This window comes from Pezoporus wallicus, unplaced genomic scaffold, assembly GCF_028554395.1.
Source record: "Pezoporus wallicus isolate ANWC-B61680 ecotype Strahan unplaced genomic scaffold, APGP_CSIRO_Pwel_v1 contig_6275, whole genome shotgun sequence".
Taxonomy (NCBI): domain Eukaryota; kingdom Metazoa; phylum Chordata; class Aves; order Psittaciformes; family Psittacidae; genus Pezoporus; species Pezoporus wallicus.
The window spans coordinates 2,381,785-2,403,947 of NW_026636901.1; the positions used below are offsets into that span (position 1 = coordinate 2,381,785).

A 22,163-nucleotide genomic window follows, 5' to 3' on the forward strand; every position below is an offset into this window, starting at 1 on the left:
CTACCAATAATAACGAAAAAGGAAATAACAAGTGGAGAGAATATAAAACTAAAAAAGGACGGGAAAAAAAAAACAAGAATAAATATAACTGACACACAATACAGTTGCTCACTAGCCACCAACCAACACGCAGTCTGATTCGAGCAGCAATCTGCCCCCCCGGTTTATATACTGGGTATAACATGCTGTGGTATGCAATACCCCTTTGGCTAGTTTGGGTGAGGAGTCCTGTCTCTGCTTCTTCCTGGCTCCCTGTGCCCCTCCTCACTGGCAGAGAATGCAACTGAAAAGTCCTTGATAGAGGTAAACAATACTTAGCAACAACTAAAACATTGGTGTGTTGTCAGCTCTGTTCTCAGACTAAAGCCAAAACACAGCACTGCACCAGCTACTAAGAAGAAAAATAACCATTACAGCTGAACCCAGTACAGACATTTATCTGTATTTCAGGTATTTTGAATATTTCTCCACTGTCCCGGGAACTGTTATGAACTTGGGTTCTCTCTATGCAAGAGACAAGGGCAACATCAGTATCTAAAAGTATGCTGGTAACTGCAGAAAGATTTTCTCTAAATAGGAAAAGCAATTGTATCCATCAGAGATTAAAAAGTCAGGTGCAAACACTATTTAAGTTTTTCAACAAAGATTTTTCTTTTTGCTTTGAATTCCACATAAACATACCACTATTTGGTTCTGAATATGCTTAGAAATTCACTAGGTCTCCTACTGTACCTGTGAAAACATGTTTCTTCATTACCTGCATGTATGAGAATGTCACAGAATGGTTTAGGTTGGAAAAGACCTTTAAGATCATCAAGTCCAACTGTAGAAGCATTTTTTTCAACTGTTCAATACTCGTATTTTGTCAAATGCAGAGGTCTTACACAGTTATCTAACCCATTTTTTTATTATTATTATTTATATACAACCAGCTCATCTGAAAATAAAGTCTTCTTCTTTTATTTCTGAAGTTTTGTTTTGGAAAAATAATTTAAAAAAAACAACCAAACAAACAAAGAAAAAAAACAAACAAAAAAAAAAAAAACACACAAACCACAAAATCTATCCACACAGACAAATAACCCTGGAAAATCTATAATATTCTATTTCTTAAGAGCATTACATCTTTGCCAATGCCATGCCTAGATAGAAGGGTCCACTTTAAAACCACAGCAATATGGGGGACTGTGTTTAGGACAAACTTCTATCTAGAAATCTGGGAATCCTCTATGTGGTTTGATTAATTAATGAATTCATTAATTCAGCTACAGCTTCTGGGACCAAATCCTGTCCTGGACTGCGAATTTTTCAAGAAGGAAAACAGCTGATGAACTATGTGCCATGTGTGTGCACACCCAGAGCAGTTAAAGCACACCAGATTCTCATCTGCATGCATGCATCAGATATATCTGCATTTCAGAATGCTCATCAGTACATTTGGAACTATAGCTGTGGGTAATCCAGAAAATACCAGAAAAAAACAAGAAATCCCAAGGGCAAGTGGAGGACTTTTTTTACAACGTCCAGATACATGTAAGCTATACTTTCTGTATCTGCTTCATTATACACTGAGCCAAATATGTATCTATTACCAGCACTTAACACCAATGTTGTGTATTGTGTACATGCATACACATCTACCACAGCAACAGTACACCAGTTGATTACAGCAGAATCAACATTTTAACAGCTGAATTTCCTGATAAAAATTTGAGACTCATCACCTATCTGACAACCAAGCAGTGCTTTCTAAGGCGAACTTCAAGATCCAGAAGCCTGGCAATTACAGCTGAAGTTCTAACATTAATAAACTGAAATAAGAAACCATGGATTTTCAATGTGTTTGAGACCCTATTCCCAGTGTTCTAGATCTGATTATTAAGTTATAGACACTTCATCTAGTCAGATTACTGGAACAGTGAAATATCCACAACTTTCTTAATTTGGCTTGAAGTGCTCGTTCCATTAGAACCCATTCTGCAATGAGACACACAGCTGTTTGTGAAACACACACCCCAGATGCTAGCAACTGTGATGTCCCTAGCTGCCTATGATGACAACATCACACTCAGCAAGGTCATTTAGCACAGGAGGCACAATTAACTATAGCTTTCTAGTGCCATGTTATTAAGTGAAGAATAACTGCATAAGACTGCATGAATTTTTTTGGTTTTTTTTTTAGACTCACTGCCTCCAGGAAATTAAAAATATTTCAACATTTATGCAACTGGAATAGACCTGATATTCTCAGTATGAGACTAGAGAATACAGTCAAAATCATTACATTAAATAAAATTGGCTATGAGACTAATCCTATCAAAGACTACCTCAGTCTCTGTCCAGGTATCAGAATCGCTTTGCTATCCTGTTATAATGCCAGGTGATCAGATGGAAAGGGCCCAGGAAATGTCCATATACAAATCTGCCAGGACGTTCTTGTAACCTTTGCCAGAAGTTAAAAAAAAATATATATATATATATACACACACACATACATATGCATATAAAAAGCCAAATGGGCACGTTTAGTTAGACATGAATCTTTGTTAAGCCTTGCCTCTAGTTTCAACATTAAGTGGTTTAGTTTATGTCACAAGACCCCTGACCATATAGAGATATTCTCACTAGCCTTTTCAAGACTGAGTTTGAGACCACTCTTTAAGTTCCAGCCCCACATTCCAAGTCACCCAACTCGGAAAGAGCCAGGTAACAGCCTAAGCATCACAATATTAGGTAAACTGCTGTTTCTAAGAAGATGAAATAAAGGAGGAAAGGCTATGGGAACCAAAAGAAATATAGCAGGTAGGAGATACGGAAACACCCATGGTGCAAAATCACTGCTTCAGGCATCCTGTACGTGTCTACAGATCTAAAATCCAATTAAAAAGTGGGGTGAGCCCATCAGTGTTTTTTAATATAACAGTACTTCTGCTCATTCTCCAAAAATAGTGCAATATAAACATATCCTTATGACTCAACTTGCAAAAAGACCTTACATGTATGTATACATATATATATACAATATATATATAAAAAAAATTGGAGTGGGAAGAGAAGAATATGCAAACAGGAGGTAGTTGCAGCGTTGCAGAAAGTTTCTGTTTGAGGGAAAGAACAGAACAGTTAACACATGTGAAGAAGACAATCCGGGAAAGACACACTCACGGACTTCCAAGAAAAATTTGACATCTTTAGATGCAGTTAACTCCTAAAAAGGGAGACTGGTCTGGGGGAGGTTCAGACAGTCCCACAGCTGATGAAACAGGAAAAGTAAGATAAAAAGGTTTTACGATGGACAAAGTAAAGCACAAGTATTTTGGTGAGTGCAAAGAGCAATCTGCAGGAGCTGGTTAAACTGCATTTTTTGTAAGTCAAATTAAGTCACAGCATATAGGGATCTTTAAAGGGTTCAAAGGTTCTCCACCTTTAAAAAAAAAAAAAAAAAAAGGCACAAAACACCAGCAGAAATAGCTAAGGCAAACTTCTGCTTTAACAAATATTTTTGTGCAGTTGCCACTTTGCCATAGCTTTCCCACTGAGATACCACAGTCAGTAGATTACAGTGATTCAAGTAGAGACTTAAGCATATGTTTTACCTCATAGCCATTGTTTATTTGGTCTGCGGTGATGAACTTGTCTTTGTACAAAAACAAAATCCAAACCAGTATCTCTGTAGCCCAGAAGCATCTTATTCATAACAATGAGAAGAACACAAGATGAACCAAAACCATGAGTGTGTTTCTTTACTGACTCAAAATTCATCCCTTATTTGAGAATAAATTAATACTAACAGAAGGATAGTCATTGATTAGGTTTTGAATAATATCCTTCCGTGAGCAATTTCAGGATGTTGCTAGTTGTACCCTCCGTTTACTGCAGAAAAATCGTGTGATCTACGGCAGCGTGTTTCAGTTAATGAAACTGCTGCTTTCTATTGCACCATCATTTAATAATGTTGTGCATTGCAATCCACATATTCTATTCTGCATTTTCTTAATTACTCATCTTGGATTTTCAGCAGCTCATTCTGCAGTCTTGGTTCTGACACCCTACATGAACTGGTATCTATATTGTCACACTCGATGCTGACATAAGGACAAATCATTACTGCTCTACTTGCATCACAACTGAATTGATGCAATAGTGTAAAATAAGACATCCCTGAAGTCCTCTTAGTATTTCAGAGAAATAGCCATCAGGGAGTTTTAGTAAGATTGTCAAATCTAGTGACAGAGAACAATCATAACTAAGGGGTTGCCACCTTAATGCCTTGTATGAATGAATTCTAAGACTCCAACTTTTTAAAAGCTTTCTAGTATCCCTACACTTTGCATTCTTATATTCAAAGGTTTTATATGCTCAGCACCAGGGCGCATTCTACCAACTTCAAATGCACTGTGTCAGGAATGAAATTGAGCTTTTGCAGTCATGGTTCACAGAGGCTGAAACCTTGAATTCTGGTTAAACTGTATTTTCATACAACACAGTATCTTGTGCTCTTCCACTGTCAGTGTAAATGATTGACAGGTATATTTTAGTATTAGCTTTTAAAACAAGTCTAAGCATTAGGGAAATATTTTCTTCAAAACAAAAAGAGCATCTGAAAATCAAAATGTCCAGCTCCACAGCGATTATGTTGAATCAAATTCAACCCTGTCACAATTTTGATAATTGAATGAACAAATATGCACACCTCTGTGAACATCCACCTTCACTGCTAAGCTCATTAAAATCTTTTTAACCTGTCTTGTTGCCCCAGTAACTTTCCACTTGTCCCTGAGCCTGATTCACAACTTCTGATACTACTACACACTACTCATTTCCTATGATGACTTTTTTTTAGATCCAGAGCTTCCCACCAGCCTCTTAGGAGATTCCAAGTCATCCAGCCACATGCAGAGGCCGTAATTTCTTTTTCTCTTTCATTCCCTTTTTTTTTTTGTATCGCCATCTCTTGGGGGACCACTAATGCAATTCCCTAGAGCACATCTGACCATGAAGAACTTCTCATGCCAGAACATCTTGTAGATCAGCATAAGGGCACATTCTGGAGGAACAAGGAGTACTAACTAATGGAGGTATGTGCTTAGAATCAGAGAACAGAAATATCACGCTATTGGGTCCACAGAATTATTAAAGCCACTTCTGCTTCTTCATGAAGAAGACACAGGTTTAGCCTTTAGTTTTGACTGCTTTGAAAGCAAAACCCCTCGAGAGAGTGAAGTTCGCAGTCTTTATTGTTCCATAACTAACATTTTCAGAGCATGCACATGGATACATAAGACCTGACAGTCAAAGAAAAGTGGTTCTTTAATTTTTTTAAACATGCAGAAAACAACTACAAAGAAGAAGCCTGTGCAATTCAATTCTTAGTTAACACTTCTAACACTCCTCCTATGGATTGAACAACATTTCAAAATTATTGTCATGAGCAACTTGAAATAGGGTACCGTTTGTAAAGCCAAACGTAAGGTTCGGCTGCAGAAACTTCCTCTTCCTTTCTTAGTCTTAAATTTGGAAATGATTTTCCAGTACCTTGAGAAACACATATATACATATAAATATATGCATACGTACTTCTCCATTCATTTATTCTTGATCTTAGATGTATGATAGGATTAAGCATAAATACTCTGACATAACTGAGGGTTACACTTATGTTCACAAGATCTAAATTTTTTCTGAGTTGGTCTATAAACCAGCTCAGCGTAGCCACAAAAAATAGTAACTATCTGATGTGTTCACAAAAATACAATTAAATGTGTGAGTAAAAGGCTGAAAAAATAATCACAGTAAATATCATGTTATTACAATTCAGGGGAAATTATTAAAAATAAAGACAATAAATAGCTAAATTAGCACGTTACCGTCAGATACTTTCTCATGACACTTTAATTCCAGAGAAGAAGCACTTAAGTGTGGCAGTAAGTAGCAAAAAGTTTTCATTTAGTTGTTTATTTAGACTTCTTTTTTTTTCCTCCTTGCAATTCTGCAGTCACTGTGATTCACAGGGTTTTATAACAAGAGAGTTTCCCTGCAATTCACAGCGAACTTCAGAAAGTTGCAACAGGAGATTGCCTACTTCGCATATACTTTACACAACAGTTCTATTATGTCATTAAAAAAAGATATGTTATCTAAAAGCAGAAGGAACATTTTACATTTTCATTTTGAAATGTGACAGAATTGTTGAAGTGCTGCTTCAGAGAAGTATTAAATATATGTCCCTAAAGAGTTTCTTTCAGCTACAAACACAGCAAATGAGTTATAATAGGATACTTGTATTACTTTCTGGACAGTGTTTGACTAGAAAGTACAAGTTGTGTCTAAAAAATTGTTCCTGCTTTCCTAACCAATATTAACATCTCGGATACTTTGATAAGTACTTGTCTGTATTAAAAAGTGATGAATAGAACATACCATACCATAACCTTCAGGTGAATTCCAAAAACCTACATGAATGTCTCATAGTAGTTGCTTCCTACGGTGAAAAAAAATAATAGTAGAAAATAAACCCCGCACAAATCAAAAGACAACAGAGATGTCACTTGCAAACGAGTGGAAGCTGAAGGTGTCTACTAATCTAGATACAAGTTTTCATGCTCCTAGTCACAGGTGTAGGGATTTCTTATCTTCCCACACTGACGGTTTCCTTTTTACTTACTCCTAAATTTTTGTTTGGAATTTAAACTTTTTTTCTCTTTTTTAATGAAATCCAGTATTTTCAGGCAAGACCTGAGCAACTGTACAGAATAGGCAACAGATAAAAGGTCCTATAAGAAAGCAAGCCTTCGGGGGCCTGTTTTGACAGGGTGGTCAGGAACAACAGTACTTCTACACAGCCAACTCAGACTCACAGTTCATCCACAGCATACAATTGTAAGTGCTCAAGATTTTAAAAGACGTCTGGATGTTCAGTTTGAAATCAATCTTTTATTAAAAAGGAAAAGCAGACACCACTTAAAAATTATCAGGCCCCAAAGAAGCAAGTGAGATAAAGTCAGAAACCCCAATTATTAATAACTCTTAAATTCTGCCCATAGAGTTCAACACTGTCATTCTAATTATTAAACTTGTACCTCCTTTTGAAATATATGTAGTTTGATTTCAGATATAGAATAGACTGTACATTAATTATTAATTATTATTATCATTTCCGCAAGAAAGAACAAAAAAATAGCCAGGTAACTTCAGTTCTTTATATTTTCTTAGACACACTGTCTTCAATATAATAGTCCCTAATATATTTTCAGGGAAGACAAACAGATGAGAATTGTGGAAATTGAATTATTGTTCTGGTTTACCATTTTAATAAGAATTAATTTCCTCTCCTCATTTCGGTTTTTGTTTTGTTTTGCTTTGCTTTTTCTGTATTCCTCATCTTCTGTGCTAAAAATCACACCCAGCTCTGTAGTGACTTGCATGACAGGTGACTGCAGTCAGTTATGCCACACTCTGCTCTACAAGGTACGGAGAACTAATCTCAAAAGCTACAGTCATAAAATGATTTAACATGGAAGGGACTTTTGAGGGTTGCCTAATACAAGCATCTCCCAGATTAAACCCAAAATCTGGAACTTTCTCTTCAGCACAAAATTTAGCAATTTCAAAGTCACTCCATACTAATAACAGAGGATGTTTTCCCAGTATCAAGACAGTATTTAGTCTACACAACAGAGAAGTCCTTCACAAGAATGGCAACATGCAAGCAAAAACATTTTCCTCAGGACGGTTCTGAGGGGGAAAAAAAAAAAAAACAACCCAAAACACCCAAAACCACACACACAAATAACAAAAAAAAACAAAAAAAACAAAAAAACAAAACACACATGATCCCTAAAATCATAGCTAGACAAAATGTCCAATTTGTCAGGCATGACAAAGTATTTGAGCACAGAACTAGTTATGCTCTCTTCACCTACCAACAACTTAAATATTAACTCATAATGAAAACAAATCTTTTCTTCAAAGATGGTAAAATCAGATCATAAGTAAAATTCATTACAATTCTTTTTACACTGCGAGTCCTACAGCAGCACAACATACAACCCACAGCCTGCACAAACACCTCTTGTAGGCTTCATCCACTCAAGCCTTCTTCTCACTTCCAAGTCACACCACTGACAGAGATCTCGTTTCCATTTTTATTGGATCTTTTATTGCTAGACTTTCTGTATAATGAAACAATCGTAAAAGCATTATTCAAGAATGACAGACATCTGCTTTAGCTAGCTCCTCCTGAAGGAGGCATCAAGGAGTCAGGGCTTGGCCGGGGGACTGGGGGGGGGCACCCTCCTGCTAGTGCAGGAGGGAGAATGGCCAGGAAAAGTGTTACTTTCCATTTTTTAATATTACCATATTATTTTACCAGTGCCTGCCCTGGAACTTACATTTCTGCTTAAGAAGTGTGTTTTCACTTCTGATAACTAATGTTGGTATGCTTTTATGTTTTTCAATAAGTTATTAAAATCATAGACAAGTTACTAGATGTGCTAGCATGTATCTTGTAAATTAATTCTCAAAGGACTTTTTAATGTTGACTTACACAATCCCAGGGTAACTCAGGCAGGCTGGGACTTGGGGAGGTCTCCATGGTCATGAGCCCATGCCCACAACAGGCTCAGCAGGGGAGTCAGATGGCAGTGCTCAGGACTTCACCAGTTGGGATGTGGAACTCCCCGGGCCCCGGCTCCACTGCTGTCCTCCTGGGGGAAAGGCTTCTTCCCTCCAGCCTCGGCCTCCTGTGTTTCACCTGTGCTGCTGCCTCTCTCCCTCTCACCACTCACCACTGCAAGAGCCTGGCTGCATCTTCTCTGTCCCCTCCCATTCTGCCAGTGATGCTGATGGGTGGCTGCAAAGCCATTGCTCCTCCCAGATGAACCGGCCCTGGTCCTGCAGCCTCTCCTCACAGGGTAAGGGATCCCAGCCTCGCCCTCTCCATGACCTTCCCTCGGTTCCCATCAGTCTGACAGTGTTGTTCCTGTGCTGGGAATCCAAACTGGAGGTGGTACCCAGGCAGGGGCTGACAAACAGCAAGCAGAGGGGACAGTCCCTGCCCTCCCCTGGCTCTCAGGCCATGTCCTGCTCACACCACCCCAGGCACAGCTGGCCCTCATTGCTACCTGAGGACACGGGTGGGGGTGGCCCTGGCTCACCTCACTGCCCACCAGCGCCCAGGACCACCCCCAGAGCTGCCGCTTCACAGGGCTGTACGCACACTCCATCCCCTCCTCGGGTTGCTGATGGAGGTGCTGAAGAGTGCAGGCCCTGCATAGACCCAGCGGACTCAGCTCAATACTGGCCTCCAGGCAATGTCCAACCCACAACCACCTCCCTGAGCCCACCACCCAACCTGGTTCTCACCCACCACTGTGCCTTTCTTCCCAGATCATAACCTCACAGCCCAGGCAGAAGGATGTTGGTGGAGCAGTGCTGAAAGCCTGAAGCAGAGGCAGGTGGCATCCACTGCTCTCCTCTCGTCCCCATGATCCTGTCGCAGCCAGCAGTCAGGTGGGTCAGGCATGATTTACCTGTAGAAACTCGCTGCCAGCTGCTCCCATCGCTGGCTGCTCCCTCATGTGCCCAGGCGTGGGCTCCAGGACTCGCTCCTTGGTTTTACCTGGGGCTGGCCGGAGGCTGCCCAGCCTGCAGCTTCCCAGGCTGCTGCTACACTGTTCTGAAGGCAGGGGTGACATTTGCCTTTCTCCACTTGTTGGGACCTCCCTAATCTCCATGGCCTTTGAGAGCTGATGGAAAGCAGCTGCACAAGGATGTCAGTCACCTCCCTCAGCACCTCAGGATGCAGCCCAACAGGTCCCAGGGGTGTGTGCGGGTCAAGTGCTCTTGAATGAACATCAACTGGACCACTGTCCCCAGCTGGTAGCTCCTCTCCTCCTTGAGACCTGTCAGTAAGAGCAGAGGCCCAGCAGACCTTGCTGATAACAACAAAAAAGGTTGCAAGGACCTACCTTATCTGTGTCTGCTATCACTGTCACCTTCTCCATTCGTAGTGATCCTGACAGGGAGACCATTGCACATCAAGGAGTCAGTGATCCATACACTAGTAAAGCTGAGTACACCCTGACCTGTGCTGTGCTGCTGTGCACATATGACTTTCTGTCTTGTTGCACTGCACAAATTCCTTGGCTGTAGGAGAAATATAGCCAACTAATTTTGAAAAAGGAGCCTGTGGACAGTTCCCACTCATTACCAACAATTACACCACCTGCACTGCCTTGCCTTCAAAGTGCAGAAAGAAATCACGAGAACATTGTTTCTGCTTACCAGCAGAAAAGACAAATACAGCCATTTCCTTCAAAGAAAATCATACAATAGCTTGCATGAGCAAAACAGGTCAAACTTTCAATGGACAAGGTTTACACGGTGTGCTGCACAAGGACTTGGGGACCATTCAACAGCAAGAACTTATTTTCGACACCCTCCAGCAATCTTCTGGATGGCTGGCATCCTAACACATTAAAGTTTCCAGTGAGGTTTGGGTCTGTGGCACAGAGACTTCTTCAGATTTTTCAGAGAAAGCTCTATCTACTTCTTTACCCTGATCAGGGGTCTGTAATACATCCTACCACAGTGTCACACTTAGTGACTCCTCCTCTGACCCTGATCTACAAACATCTGAGCTGCTCCTTCACATGGAGGGCAAACTCCTTCTTCCTCTTCCCTGCCTGTCTCTCCTGAAGGGCTCATCTCCATCCATCACAGCACTCCAGCCACATGAGCTCTCACCACATCACAGCTAACCCAGTGATGCTGCAGCTCTATAGCCACATGCTAAACTTTTGTTCTGGTGCTCAGCTCCCAGGCTGTATGTGTTATGTGCACATGCTGGAAACAGGTGTTCTTTTGTCATGTTTTAACATACCCGAGTTGTTCTTCCCACCCTGCATTTTCGCTTTCTGCCTTTGCCCCACTATTTTGTCACTTTACTCTGGACTGTAATCTCTCTCCCATGTAACTCCCTGAATGATTAAGAGGGAATTGTTTTATTGGAAGGAGCTGAGAAAAAGATGGATATTTGAGATAGAAAAGGTCTGCAAGAGATAATATTAGCTAAGTCACACACATGGCTGCCTCTAAACAATGCTCACCAGGCTGGTCAGCCTCTTGGCAAAGATGCTTTTGCCACAATAACTGAGAAAGAGAAAATGACAACTCATTTCTTAAATTCACAGATGTGGAACTCAGAGGGCAAACTAAACTTTGTTCAAGGCCCTCAAATCTGCTCCACAACAAGTCCCCCTGAAATCCAACTCTTCACCCACTGGGTGACAACTACTGTATTGTGTACTGTTCCTCAACCACATACACATGTAACTAGCTCAGCTTTGCCATAAGGTAACTGATTTCTCCCTGCCAATCCTTTGTGTTCATCCCATTTGATCTTCAGTGTCCAGGACAGGACCAATAAACTGGTTCACAGGTGTGATTTCACTGATGCCACAGCAAAGTAAAAGGGAAAAGTTGTATTTCATGTGTTTGTACATTTCTCACTTATCATTTTGTATCTGAGCTCATATAAATATCCTGTGGGAAGACTCAGCTCAAAAGCAATAAGAAAAACCTATTATCTTTGAACAATAAAGAAAATAAGTTGCTGTGAACAGAAACTGTACAGGAGAATAGCCACATACCTCTTTTTTTACTAAACTGGAACACTATACTGTGCAGCCCCTGGTCAAAATGGGTTGAAAAACTCATAGAAATCAGAGGCTGTAAGTATAAATGATACTCAACATCCTCATAGAAAGAAGCCAGACATTTCTCTTTATGGGCAGAAATTTAACATCCAAAATGTGATCTGCTGTTCCAAATGGCAAAACTTTCATCAATTTGAGCAGGGGGTTTCCATGCCGCTTTCTTTTATGAGTTACAAAAACAGATGATGGAGAGAAGAAAATCAGAGAAAAGGCTTAATTTCTAAAGCAGCAGCTGTACTTTAGTTCCTCAATATGTAACCCCTTTACTCAAAATGCAACTGGGGTCAGTACATTATAAACAAAATAACAGCTTTAAAGATAGAGACTGTTTAGAGGCAGCCACAGAGGTGATCTAGCCAAACTAAGAAGAGGTTTGCAAGAGCTATCTCAAATATCCTTCCCTTCCTCCACTCCTGCCAATAAAACAAATCCTCCTCTGTCACTCTAGGACTAATACAAAAACAAACTAAGCAAAACAAAAAGAAATCCCAACTGTTTTCACAAAGAAATAAGACTATAAATTTTTCTTTTGGAATTAAAGAAATAAAAGTCAATTTTCAGGATTATTGTTACTTTTTCACTGATTTGGTGTGAAACATCAGGATGGGCAATTTCTACAATCACATAAAAGAAAGGTTGAAAAATTATGATATTTATAGACTGTACCTGATAAGATTGATGCAGAAAAAAATAGCTTTTCTCACTGCTAAATACAACATGCAGTTACTAATTTAAAAGTTCTGCATTTGACAGCAAATCTAAACCGAGACTTAACACAGAGAAACTAGTTCTTCAAAACACCAAATTTTTGTTTTCTTGCACAACAAGAACACCTACCTAAATGGCTTTAAAAGACATTCAGATGAGACCCTTTATGCAAAATGAAACACACACCACCACCACCACCCTGGGTTACTCTGCATTTTGTTTTGAATAAATCCCAGTTTTAAAGAAGTCTGTCACATAGGTTAAACCCCAAAGATTGCTCTAAACAAGTGATTTTTCTATGTTTTCACCTATCCAAAACTGTCTGCAAACTGTAGCAGCCTCTCCCCTAAGGTATGCTACAAAAGGCTGATATACTAGCCTGCTTTAGGAGCAAAAGAAAGCATGTCCACACAGCCTGTCCAGTTTCCAGAAGATTAACTGACCAAACCTAACATTTCTTAATTAAAAAGGCACAGAAACCATCTGAGACTCCAGAATAATGTTATTATTACAAGATTAGGGAATAATAATGTACAAAAAAATACATGTGCACAGAGTCAGTTATGCCACCCTCCTAATTCAACACCCCAAAACTCCTCAGAGAAGTGACAACCTTTAAGAAATAAACTGAGGAAGACAAAGAGAAGTTACTACAAGGAAAACACAATCAGGCTGGCAAGGCTGGGGGGAAGAGCTAATGCTAAAAGGATTTAAATCTTACTCTTTTTTTTAAGGGTTTGTTTGGAAGGAAGGGGGGAGGAAAAAAGATGGTGGTGGGAAATGTCTTAAGGATTAGTATTTTCTGTCGCTGCTTTTGAAAATGATCCCTAGTGAGTTATTCTTAGTGAAATGTGGTTTAAAAAATCCTATGCCCTCTTACAATAAAGTATATAAATGAAAACACAAACTAATTGCTACCCATTCACCAAAAAAAGTGTTTATAAAAAAACTAACACAATAAAAAAACAAACAAAATCAGAGTCAGCCTTTCCCATCTGTCCTGCAGTTCATGGAATTCAGAAGTTTAAATGTAATGCAACTCCAGTATAAATACACCACTTAACTACTGTTTGAGAGAAGATAACAGGAAGAAGCTGCTTATCCATTTAGAAAGATTCTGGAAATGTAAAGAATAGCTGAAGATTAATACAGACTTTCAATTCTGGCCAAACACCTGCAACCTGAGTCACATTCTGGGTTCTGCCGGAGTAAGAATTCATCTCTGCTGTAAGCCGCAAGAAGTACTTTGGAAGAACAGAAACTCAACGCACCTTTAAAAAAAAAAAAAGCAAAAAAGAACCAAACCCCATCCTCAGCTTCATTGTGCATTTTTCTGATGAGCTGTGGCAAACAGAACTTTTACCTGGAAATTAAATTTAAGGCATCAACTGCAGAAAGTTAGTGTATCCTGGAACAAAAAAAAACAACAAAAAACCCAACTAAATCATAGTATTTTAATCTACAGTGTGATACAGATGAATGTGGTGCTCCTCCTCTTCCCCCTCCATAAGAGAGTATTACTTTCTCTGATGCTTTCTTGTTGCCATGGCATCCTTTCTACCGTAGGTCTCTTCATCCTTATGTTATTTCCCCAATTGGCATTCAACCTGTGGGCATCTTCCCCCCAGCTCAAAAGCTTATATACCAGTGTTTGGTTTTAAAACAATACACTTGGTCTATTGAGTGAGGTATATTACTGCAGACCTTATGGAGTCAGCTTTCAGTACGAACACACAACATTGCTTCTAAACACGAGGCCTGAGGTTGTACTTGTGACAGTGAGCAGTTCATCCAAAATTTTTTGTATGTTTTCCCAGCACGTAGCACTAGCATTCTGATCCCACAGAAAAAGACCACGAAGCATTCTAACAAATGCCGCTCACTTCTACTTGAATATTCAATTTGTTCTTTCAATTTCTGTGTATAACTTGCCAAAATGTTTGCTTTTCTGTACGTAATCTATGCTGTGCCATGCATCTTCATCAAGATGCCTGTCCATCCACCTCAGGGATTCCTGACATATCCCACCCAGCTGGCTGAAGGCAGACACCGCCAGGGAATACACCTTCACAAGAAGTACACTTATGGTTCTCAAGCGCATGTTTTCAGTCCACCTGCCTTCAAGTCTTTCGCTTATGACAGCTGCAACTCCCCTCTCAGCCGCACCACGCAGGCATAAGTCTCAAGCTATTACTTCCCAGCCACGCTGGCTGCACTCCCGCGCGGCTCCTACACCGACACCAGCAACGGGAGCTGCTGTTCCGGCCGCAGAAGCGCCAGCCTCGCCGCAAGGGAACAGGCACACACAGAGGAAAACGGGAGACTTCCACCTGTTAGAACTAGTCAGACACAGCGCATCAGAAGGGGCATTCGTCCTCCCGAAGTGCAACAGGTTTCTCAACACCACCCCCACCCAGCACCCGCCTTCGCGAGGTGCCCGCACGGAGGAGCGCGAGCGCGAGCCCGAGCCCGGTCGCGGTCGCAGACACTCACCGGCGGTGCGGCCGCGGAGGGTCCGCCCCGCTTGGCGGAGCCGCGCCGGGAGCTCAGCCGCCGCCAGGACTCCGCCAGCCGCCCGCGGCTGCCGCTCGCTGCCCCATCGGCGGCACAACCCCGCTCCGCCGCCCCAGGGCTCTGCTGCCTCTGCCCCATGGCACCAAACACCACTACACCCCCCCCACACCTCTCCGCGCCTCCCTTACTTTTAACGGTGCTGCCCAGACTCCGCGGAGGGGGGGGAATACGGGAGGCGGGCCAGGGCGGAGCGCCACTGCCTTCCCTCCGGTGTTTCCGTGGTGGGGCGGGCGGCGGGAAGGGAGGGGTGCGGGGGGGGCAGCGGGGTGGCACTCTCCCAGGGGGATGGCCGGGCGGGGGTTGTGTGCATAGTGGCACAATTAGTTTCCCCGCAATAAACATGTTCTTTCTTCCAGTCCAGCAGCGCTTACCGGTACGCAACTTCCACACCAAGTCCAGCGGTTTTCTCTCCTGTTTACACTTGAGAGACTTGGAAACACCAAGTCAGAGGCAAAAGACGGAGAGATACCTTCTAGTGGCACACCTTTGGGGGCGGGAGGGCTGCTTTTCTGTCTCAGATTTCACAAGGGGCGTCTCTGGAATTAACAGTCTTTCTAATACTGGAAGGACCTGCAGTCGTGGTCAGGCTTCTGGATCCAGTATGCCTTACCAAGCACTTTAGGAACGTGTACACCAGGCTTATCAGCTCAGCGTGGACAGGACACTAGTGCTCTGCCATGCAGGAAAGCTGCCTCTCCTTTGCTCTCCGAGCTCTTTGCACCTTCAGGAGGTGAGAGTCCTCACACCTGGGCTAACGAGATGGCTAGTCAGCGTGTAAGTGTACAAGCTCAGGCAACAGCATTACAAGGTAAATATTTCATCTTGCTCTACACAGCCATATTAAAAAGGAATCTTGGTAGATACTGGTTTTCAGGGATCATTAAATGCACAGTAAGTGTTTTGCAGGCACTAAACCACTTATGATTTAACCCTTCTTACAAAGATCTCTCAGAGTACCATTTTACTGAAAAAGTCAGTTGTATGGTGCTCTCTCAAAGCTTCTGAAGTAGCTGAAATAAAACCTAAATATTTTTAAAAGATGATATGACATTGTCATGAATAATATTATTCTAGTTATAGCCACTGTACTTCAAATGATTTATGAAAGGATATATTTTCCTTATGGTATATTAAATGACATCATAATAAGCAAGAAAAATGGGTGAGAGTTTCCAAAGAACATATTAAATTCTCTGAAATACAGATTGGAAGTTAATGACTAAGGATTTTGTTATGGTATTAAGTAGTCTAACGCCCTTCACACCCCTAATCAGACTCCTGACTCGGTACCTTCTATTCAGTGAAGGTAGATGTTACTGGAGGGTCTTTTCATTCCAACATGTCTAACTATAACAAGATAGTTCATTTGGGTGAGCTATTCTCATAAATTCTTTTAGCTTCATTTATTCCCCACTGAGGTACATTAGTATTGGGTCATCTTTGCTGATGAAGTCAATTAGCTTTATCATTTTTTATGGTATTTATAGATCAACCTCTCTGATGTCTTTGTCTCCTAGTCATAACTATCAAATTTCTGAATTCCAGTGTTTTTCTTTAACTATGCATTAGAGGAATCTAATGATTTTCACATCCCACAAAAATTTGTAAGCAGGTTAATTTTTAAAAACTCAAATCATATAAACCCAGAAGACATGCTCTTAAGCAGTCTTGTTGGGAGGGGAGAATAAGAGTCTGTAAAGGAATTCATGGACTGGATACAAAAACATTGGTGTTACTCATTTGTCAATAGTCCTTTTTAATTCTTTGGTAGCTAGAATATGAAGTTTGGTGCCTGTTCAGATACACAGACAGTGCTGTACTACTTAATCAGCTTTCAGTACCATGTAATATAAAACAGAAAAGCAAGCAAATGTTCTTATATAAAATAGCTTTGCTATTTTAAATAGACTACAAACTTGAAACTAAAATAGAACAAAATCATAGCCAAGAGCAATTTAAGCTTTAGTAAAAGTAGTTTATAACACAGGTCATTTGAGTAGCATCAGAAGGTCAAATGTTGTGAAAAGCAGTTCACATGTCAATAGAAGTGAAAATATTGTTCCTTTTCAGATGTTAAGGTTGAGGTTTCAGCACAGAAAATGGCTTACTTCTTCTTATTTCAGTCCATAATTCATCTGAACCTGACAATCCAAGTGCCAGTCCACTTTTATGTAAACCGTGACACTAAGATTCAGATTGTTACAAGGTCTGAGAGGATTTAATGCAACATTTATGTTTAATAACCACCTACATAGGATTGGTTTCTAATATTTATACTATACACACCGTATGTTTATTCCTCATATGCTTGTAAACATTGCTGTTGTGGCTTTAATCACCCAGACTGTATGCCTGGCAGGAAAGTATTTTCATCCTGAGCAGAGAAGGACATGACCACATATTATGCATGCAGTAGCCCAGTATCTTTATTTCAGCCTTTCTCATTTCATCTACATGTTTGCTCTTCACAGTCATTTATAAGTATGTTCAAATATTTATCAAGCACTAGAAGAAGGCATGTCAGTAAGTGGTGAAAGGGCTCCATTTGCCTGATTTAAATCTTCAAGCCTAGCAGAGTCTAAGATCCACTGAACTATCTGGGACAAGTTTTAGCTACCCAGAGGCTTGGAAGCAGTCATTCAGAACCTATGAATTGTTTTCACTACACTTTACATAAGCAAGACAGAAGCCATAATGTAATTTATGTTGGAAGGGACCACTGGAGTTTACCTGGTTCATCCCTCTGCTTTAAAGTAGGTACACTTAGATAAGCTTGCTCAGGTCTTTAGCCAGTCGTATTTTGAAAACTACGTTGGGAAAGACCTTTAAGATTGCCAAGCCCAACCTTTATCCCAGGACTGACAAGTCCGCAACTAAACCATGTCACTAAGGGCATCTACATGTTTTTTGAATGCTTCCACAGTGATTCCATCACTTCCCTGGGCAGCGTGTTCCAGTATCTGATCACCCTTTCAGTGAAGATATTTTTCCTAATATCCAACCTAAACCTCCCCTGGTTCAGCTTGAGGCTGTTACCTCTTGGCCTATCACTCGTAACTTGGGAAAAGACACCAGACACCTCCTCTCCCCATTCTCCTTTCAGGCAGCTGTAGAGGGTGATAAGGTCCCTCCTTAGCCTTCTCTTTTCCAGACTGAGCACCCCCAGTTCCCTCAGCCATTCCTCATAAGACTTGTTCTCCACACTCTTAACCAGCTTTCTTGCTCTTTTCAGGACCCACCCCAGCAACTCGGTATCTCTTTTGTAGTAGGGGGCCCAGAACTGAACACAGTATTGGAGGTGCAGCTTCACCAGCGCTGAGTACAGGGGGATGATCACTGCTCTGGCCCTGCTGGCCACACTATTTCTGATACAGGCAGGATGCTGCTGGCCTTCTTGGATGCTTGGGCACAAGCTGGCTCATGTTCAGCCATTAGCGATCACCCCAAGGTCCTTTTCCTCTGAGCAGCTTTCCAGGTGTAGGACTTTGCACTTTGCATTGTTGAATGAAGTTGGCATTGACCCACCTCTCAAGCGTGTCAGGGTCCCTCTGGATGACATCCCTTCCCTCTAGTGTCAACTGAACCACACAGCTTAGTGTCGTCACCAAACTTGCTGAGGATGCATTCAATCCCACTGGCCATGTCACTATCAGACGAAGATGGTGAGCAGGATCAGTCCCAATACCAACCCCTGAGGGGCACCACTTGTTACCCACCTCCAGTTGGACATTGAGCCGTTGACAGCAACTCTTTGCACACAGCCATCCAGCCAATTCTTTATCCACTAAGTGGTCCACCCATCAAAATGATGTCTCTCCAGTTTAGAGACAAGGATGTAGTGCGGGACAGCATCAAATGCTTTGCACAAGTCCAGGTAGATTACGTCAACTGCTTTGCCCTTACCTATCAGTTCTGTAGCCCCATCATAGAAGGCCATCAAATTGGTCAGGTACAATTTGCCCTTGGTGAAGCCATTTGGAGCTGAGCTCCAAATAAAGCTGACTCATTAGCTGGAGCGGCTGAAGTAGCTTTGCATTGCTCTTAGCATTCGTTACAGGTGCTGTATCTGACTGGCGGTATTGGGATGGATCAAAGGCCCCTTCTCCCAGAAAATACAGTTTAAAGCTGCTTTGACCAGCCTGGCAAGTCTCCTACCAAAGCAGTTCTTCCCCTTCTTTGTCAGACAAGCCCCATCAGCCCTCAGTAAACCCAGTTTCCCAGAACAAGTCCCATCATCTAAGTAACCCTGACTATGGCACCACCCTTCTAACCATTTGTTAGTCTGCTAGATCTGTCTAGCCTTTTCAAGGTCCTCAAATTTTCTAGTATCTAGTAAGTTATTCTATATTCAGGTGAAGTAGCAAACCTATTATTAGCTATTCTAATAATTCCTATGTCAGTCTCATTGGGCAATGACCAACACATGTTTCAGCTCACCCAGGGCTAGGTGAACAGTGATAGCTTCACGGCACCCAGCTGGTCAATGTAAAACCTCAGATTTCTTACAGCTTATTTCTATCTTGCTGCTTAGTACAAGCACATATTTTGTTGTTGTTGTTTTGTGAGACTTACGGGAGTTTAACTGTCAGCCTTTTGCCATTTCTGTGGGGTTTTTTTCATTGGTCAATATGTTCAAAAGCTAGGGATGAAACCAGAGGAGGACAGATGGCTGTCTTCTTTGAATACATTCCTGAAAATGAAGGAAGGATGCCAGTTCAAGTGTCTAGTTCTGCTTGATAGTAATTTCCTCAGTTGTGTTTTCCCTCTAAAAACTAATTATAAACAATATTAATATTATAAATATTGAAAGTTATTATCAGAGACTTTCAGGAAATAATTTAGTTAAATAGCTTGGTTGAAATAAAAATGCACTATGGATGAGTAATTAAGAATGTGTGGTGACAATATTTTTGGAAGTGGAGAAAAAAAATGGCTATCTGTTCTTGTTTTCTGTCTTTCATTGCACAAATACAGAAGTTAGGATGCATGTATAGCTGAGCCTATAAGAGTGAGGTAGTCCCCATGGTAAAGCCGTGCTTAACCCACTGGACACACACTAGTCCATGTGAGCTCATGGAAAACATCCAAGGGTATTGGGAGAGCTGGCTGACATCAATGTGAGAGGCCACTGTCATTCACCTTTGAAGGGCCATGGCAATCATGGGAGGCTCCTTTTGACAGGGGGAGAAAAAACAACAACGACAAAATCCAAAACCATCACACCAACATCCAAGAGAGGCAAAGAGGATCTGGGGTACTGCAAGTTAGTCAATCTCACCTCAATCCGTGGGAACATGTGGAGCAAGTACTCCTGAAAGCCATTTCCAGGATCATTAAGAACAAGATCATAATTAGGAATAGCTAGAATACCTTTACCATAGAGGAATCGAGCCTCACTTACCTGATTGCCTTTTGTGATGAGATAACTGATTCTGGGCACAAGGGAAGAGCAGTGATGTTACACAGCTTGACTTGCAAAGTCTTTTCTCTGGTTTCCCACAGTAACCTTCTAACCAAACTGCTAAGATATGGGCCGTATTAGTGCCTAATAAGATTTAGTGCCTAAAAAGATGGATGGCATACTGCTGAACCATTAGGGTTAAAGGGTTTTGACCAGCATAAACTACAGCACAAAGTCCAACTGGTGCCTCGTTCCTAATAGCAGCCTTTGAGGATCGATACTATCAATACTGTTTGATGTCTAATGACATAGGTGGAGTCTGCTTTCAGCAAGTTCGTAAGTGATTCCACACTTGGGGAAAGCAGTAGGTACCTGAGGGGAAGGCAGTGCTGCTACTCAGTGGGATCTGGACAGGTTGGAGAAACAAGCTGATAGAAGGCTCATAAAGTTAAACCCAGGAAAATTCTATGTTCTTTTACAGTATGAACATTTTGTAAGGTCTTACATCACAAGTGTATCACAAATATGAAATATCTTCAGTGCTTTCATTCCCGGTTCTTTGATCATGTTTTCTTGACCACCTCAAGCTTCAGAAAATTATGCAACTACTTCATAAACTCTGCCAACTCCACAAAAAGATGTAAACAAAGTTTACATCTTTTCTTTGATTAGCTTTTCGTGGGAGTAATTACTTCAAGGATATTGTACAATAGCAGAAGGGCAGAAAGGTTGTCTGTGAATTCTCCTTTTCAAAGTGTGGGTCATGATATAAAAATAGTTTTCAAAGGCAAAGTTCTGTGCCAAACTTTTTTTCATTTTAGAAAAAAGCAATTTCTCACAAAGTTTCTGCCTTCCACAGAAAAAGTAATAATGAAAGAGCGGATGTAAATTACTTGCTTTTCTCAAAATGGGAACAATGTAATTGTTTCTTTCGTGGATCTGTTGCTGGGAGTGGGTCATACACATCTGGTTTGTATCACTGGCATTACGGAAGATTTTTTCCATTCTCCAGTTTATAGAGTTTTAATTAAGAAAGTTAAATATACCAGGATCAAAGTCTTGCAGGGCTATTTTTCAGAAATTTGGTATTACACTTGCTGCTTATCATTTGTATTGCCTAGCACAGTTTTGTTTTCTTTTTTTATTTCTCCCAGTTTTGTAGACAGACAAATCAATACCAGTATTCTTTGGTGAATACTTAGAAAATGCTCGTTTAGTTCATCCATAACGTATTTTGAGAGAGGCAGGAGTCCAACAGCACACAAATTTTATTTTGAAAGAAAAAGTGTGACCACTCTTTACTGGTTGTACAATGAATGAAGGTGATCAGTCACTTTTCCATAGTCAGGAAACAAAACCAGCCCTGAAGCTCAATTAGAATTCATACTCTGGCTGGGCCATCAGAAAGTCTGAAATAATAGATTTTAGGTAATAAAGCTATCTCTCTTGAAATTCTTGGTAATTATCACAGTAAAATTTATTTTCTAAAGCACAAATCTACAGCAGTCTCTGATTTTTTTGAAGATTATAAATGAAACCTTTTACTTTAAAAACTGAGTCTGTCCTTGATGGAAAGAAAAGCTATAACCTAACTAGGAATAGGCTTCTTGTTTCAAAACAAAACATTGGATTAAACATTGGAGTTTTCTTCCATGCAATATGAAGTATGCGGAGGCAGATATTGATTATACCAATAATATAGATTCTTAGAAAATGAACTATATATATGTTTGCCTGAGTCATCATCATAGGATAGCAAATTG

At 40.9% G+C, this 22,163-nt stretch overlaps 1 protein-coding gene across 6 annotated transcripts in view; it reads right to left on the reverse strand.

The window, feature by feature from the left end:
• The window catches only part of TRPM3 (transient receptor potential cation channel subfamily M member 3), a 409,666-nt gene that overhangs the window by 366,155 nt on the left and 21,348 nt on the right, over positions 1-22,163 (reverse strand). For 5 of the 6 annotated variants that reach the window (XM_057402147.1, XM_057402146.1, XM_057402145.1 and 2 more), the window contains exon 1: positions 14,919-15,100. The exons of the other annotated variant lie outside the window; for it this stretch is intronic. In XM_057402147.1, coding sequence (XP_057258130.1) covers positions 14,919-15,077 — 159 coding nt within the window. In that variant the 5' untranslated portion in view covers positions 15,078-15,100. Of the gene's footprint in view, positions 1-14,918; positions 15,101-22,163 lie in introns of those variants that run through there. 6 annotated transcript variants of the gene reach the window in all.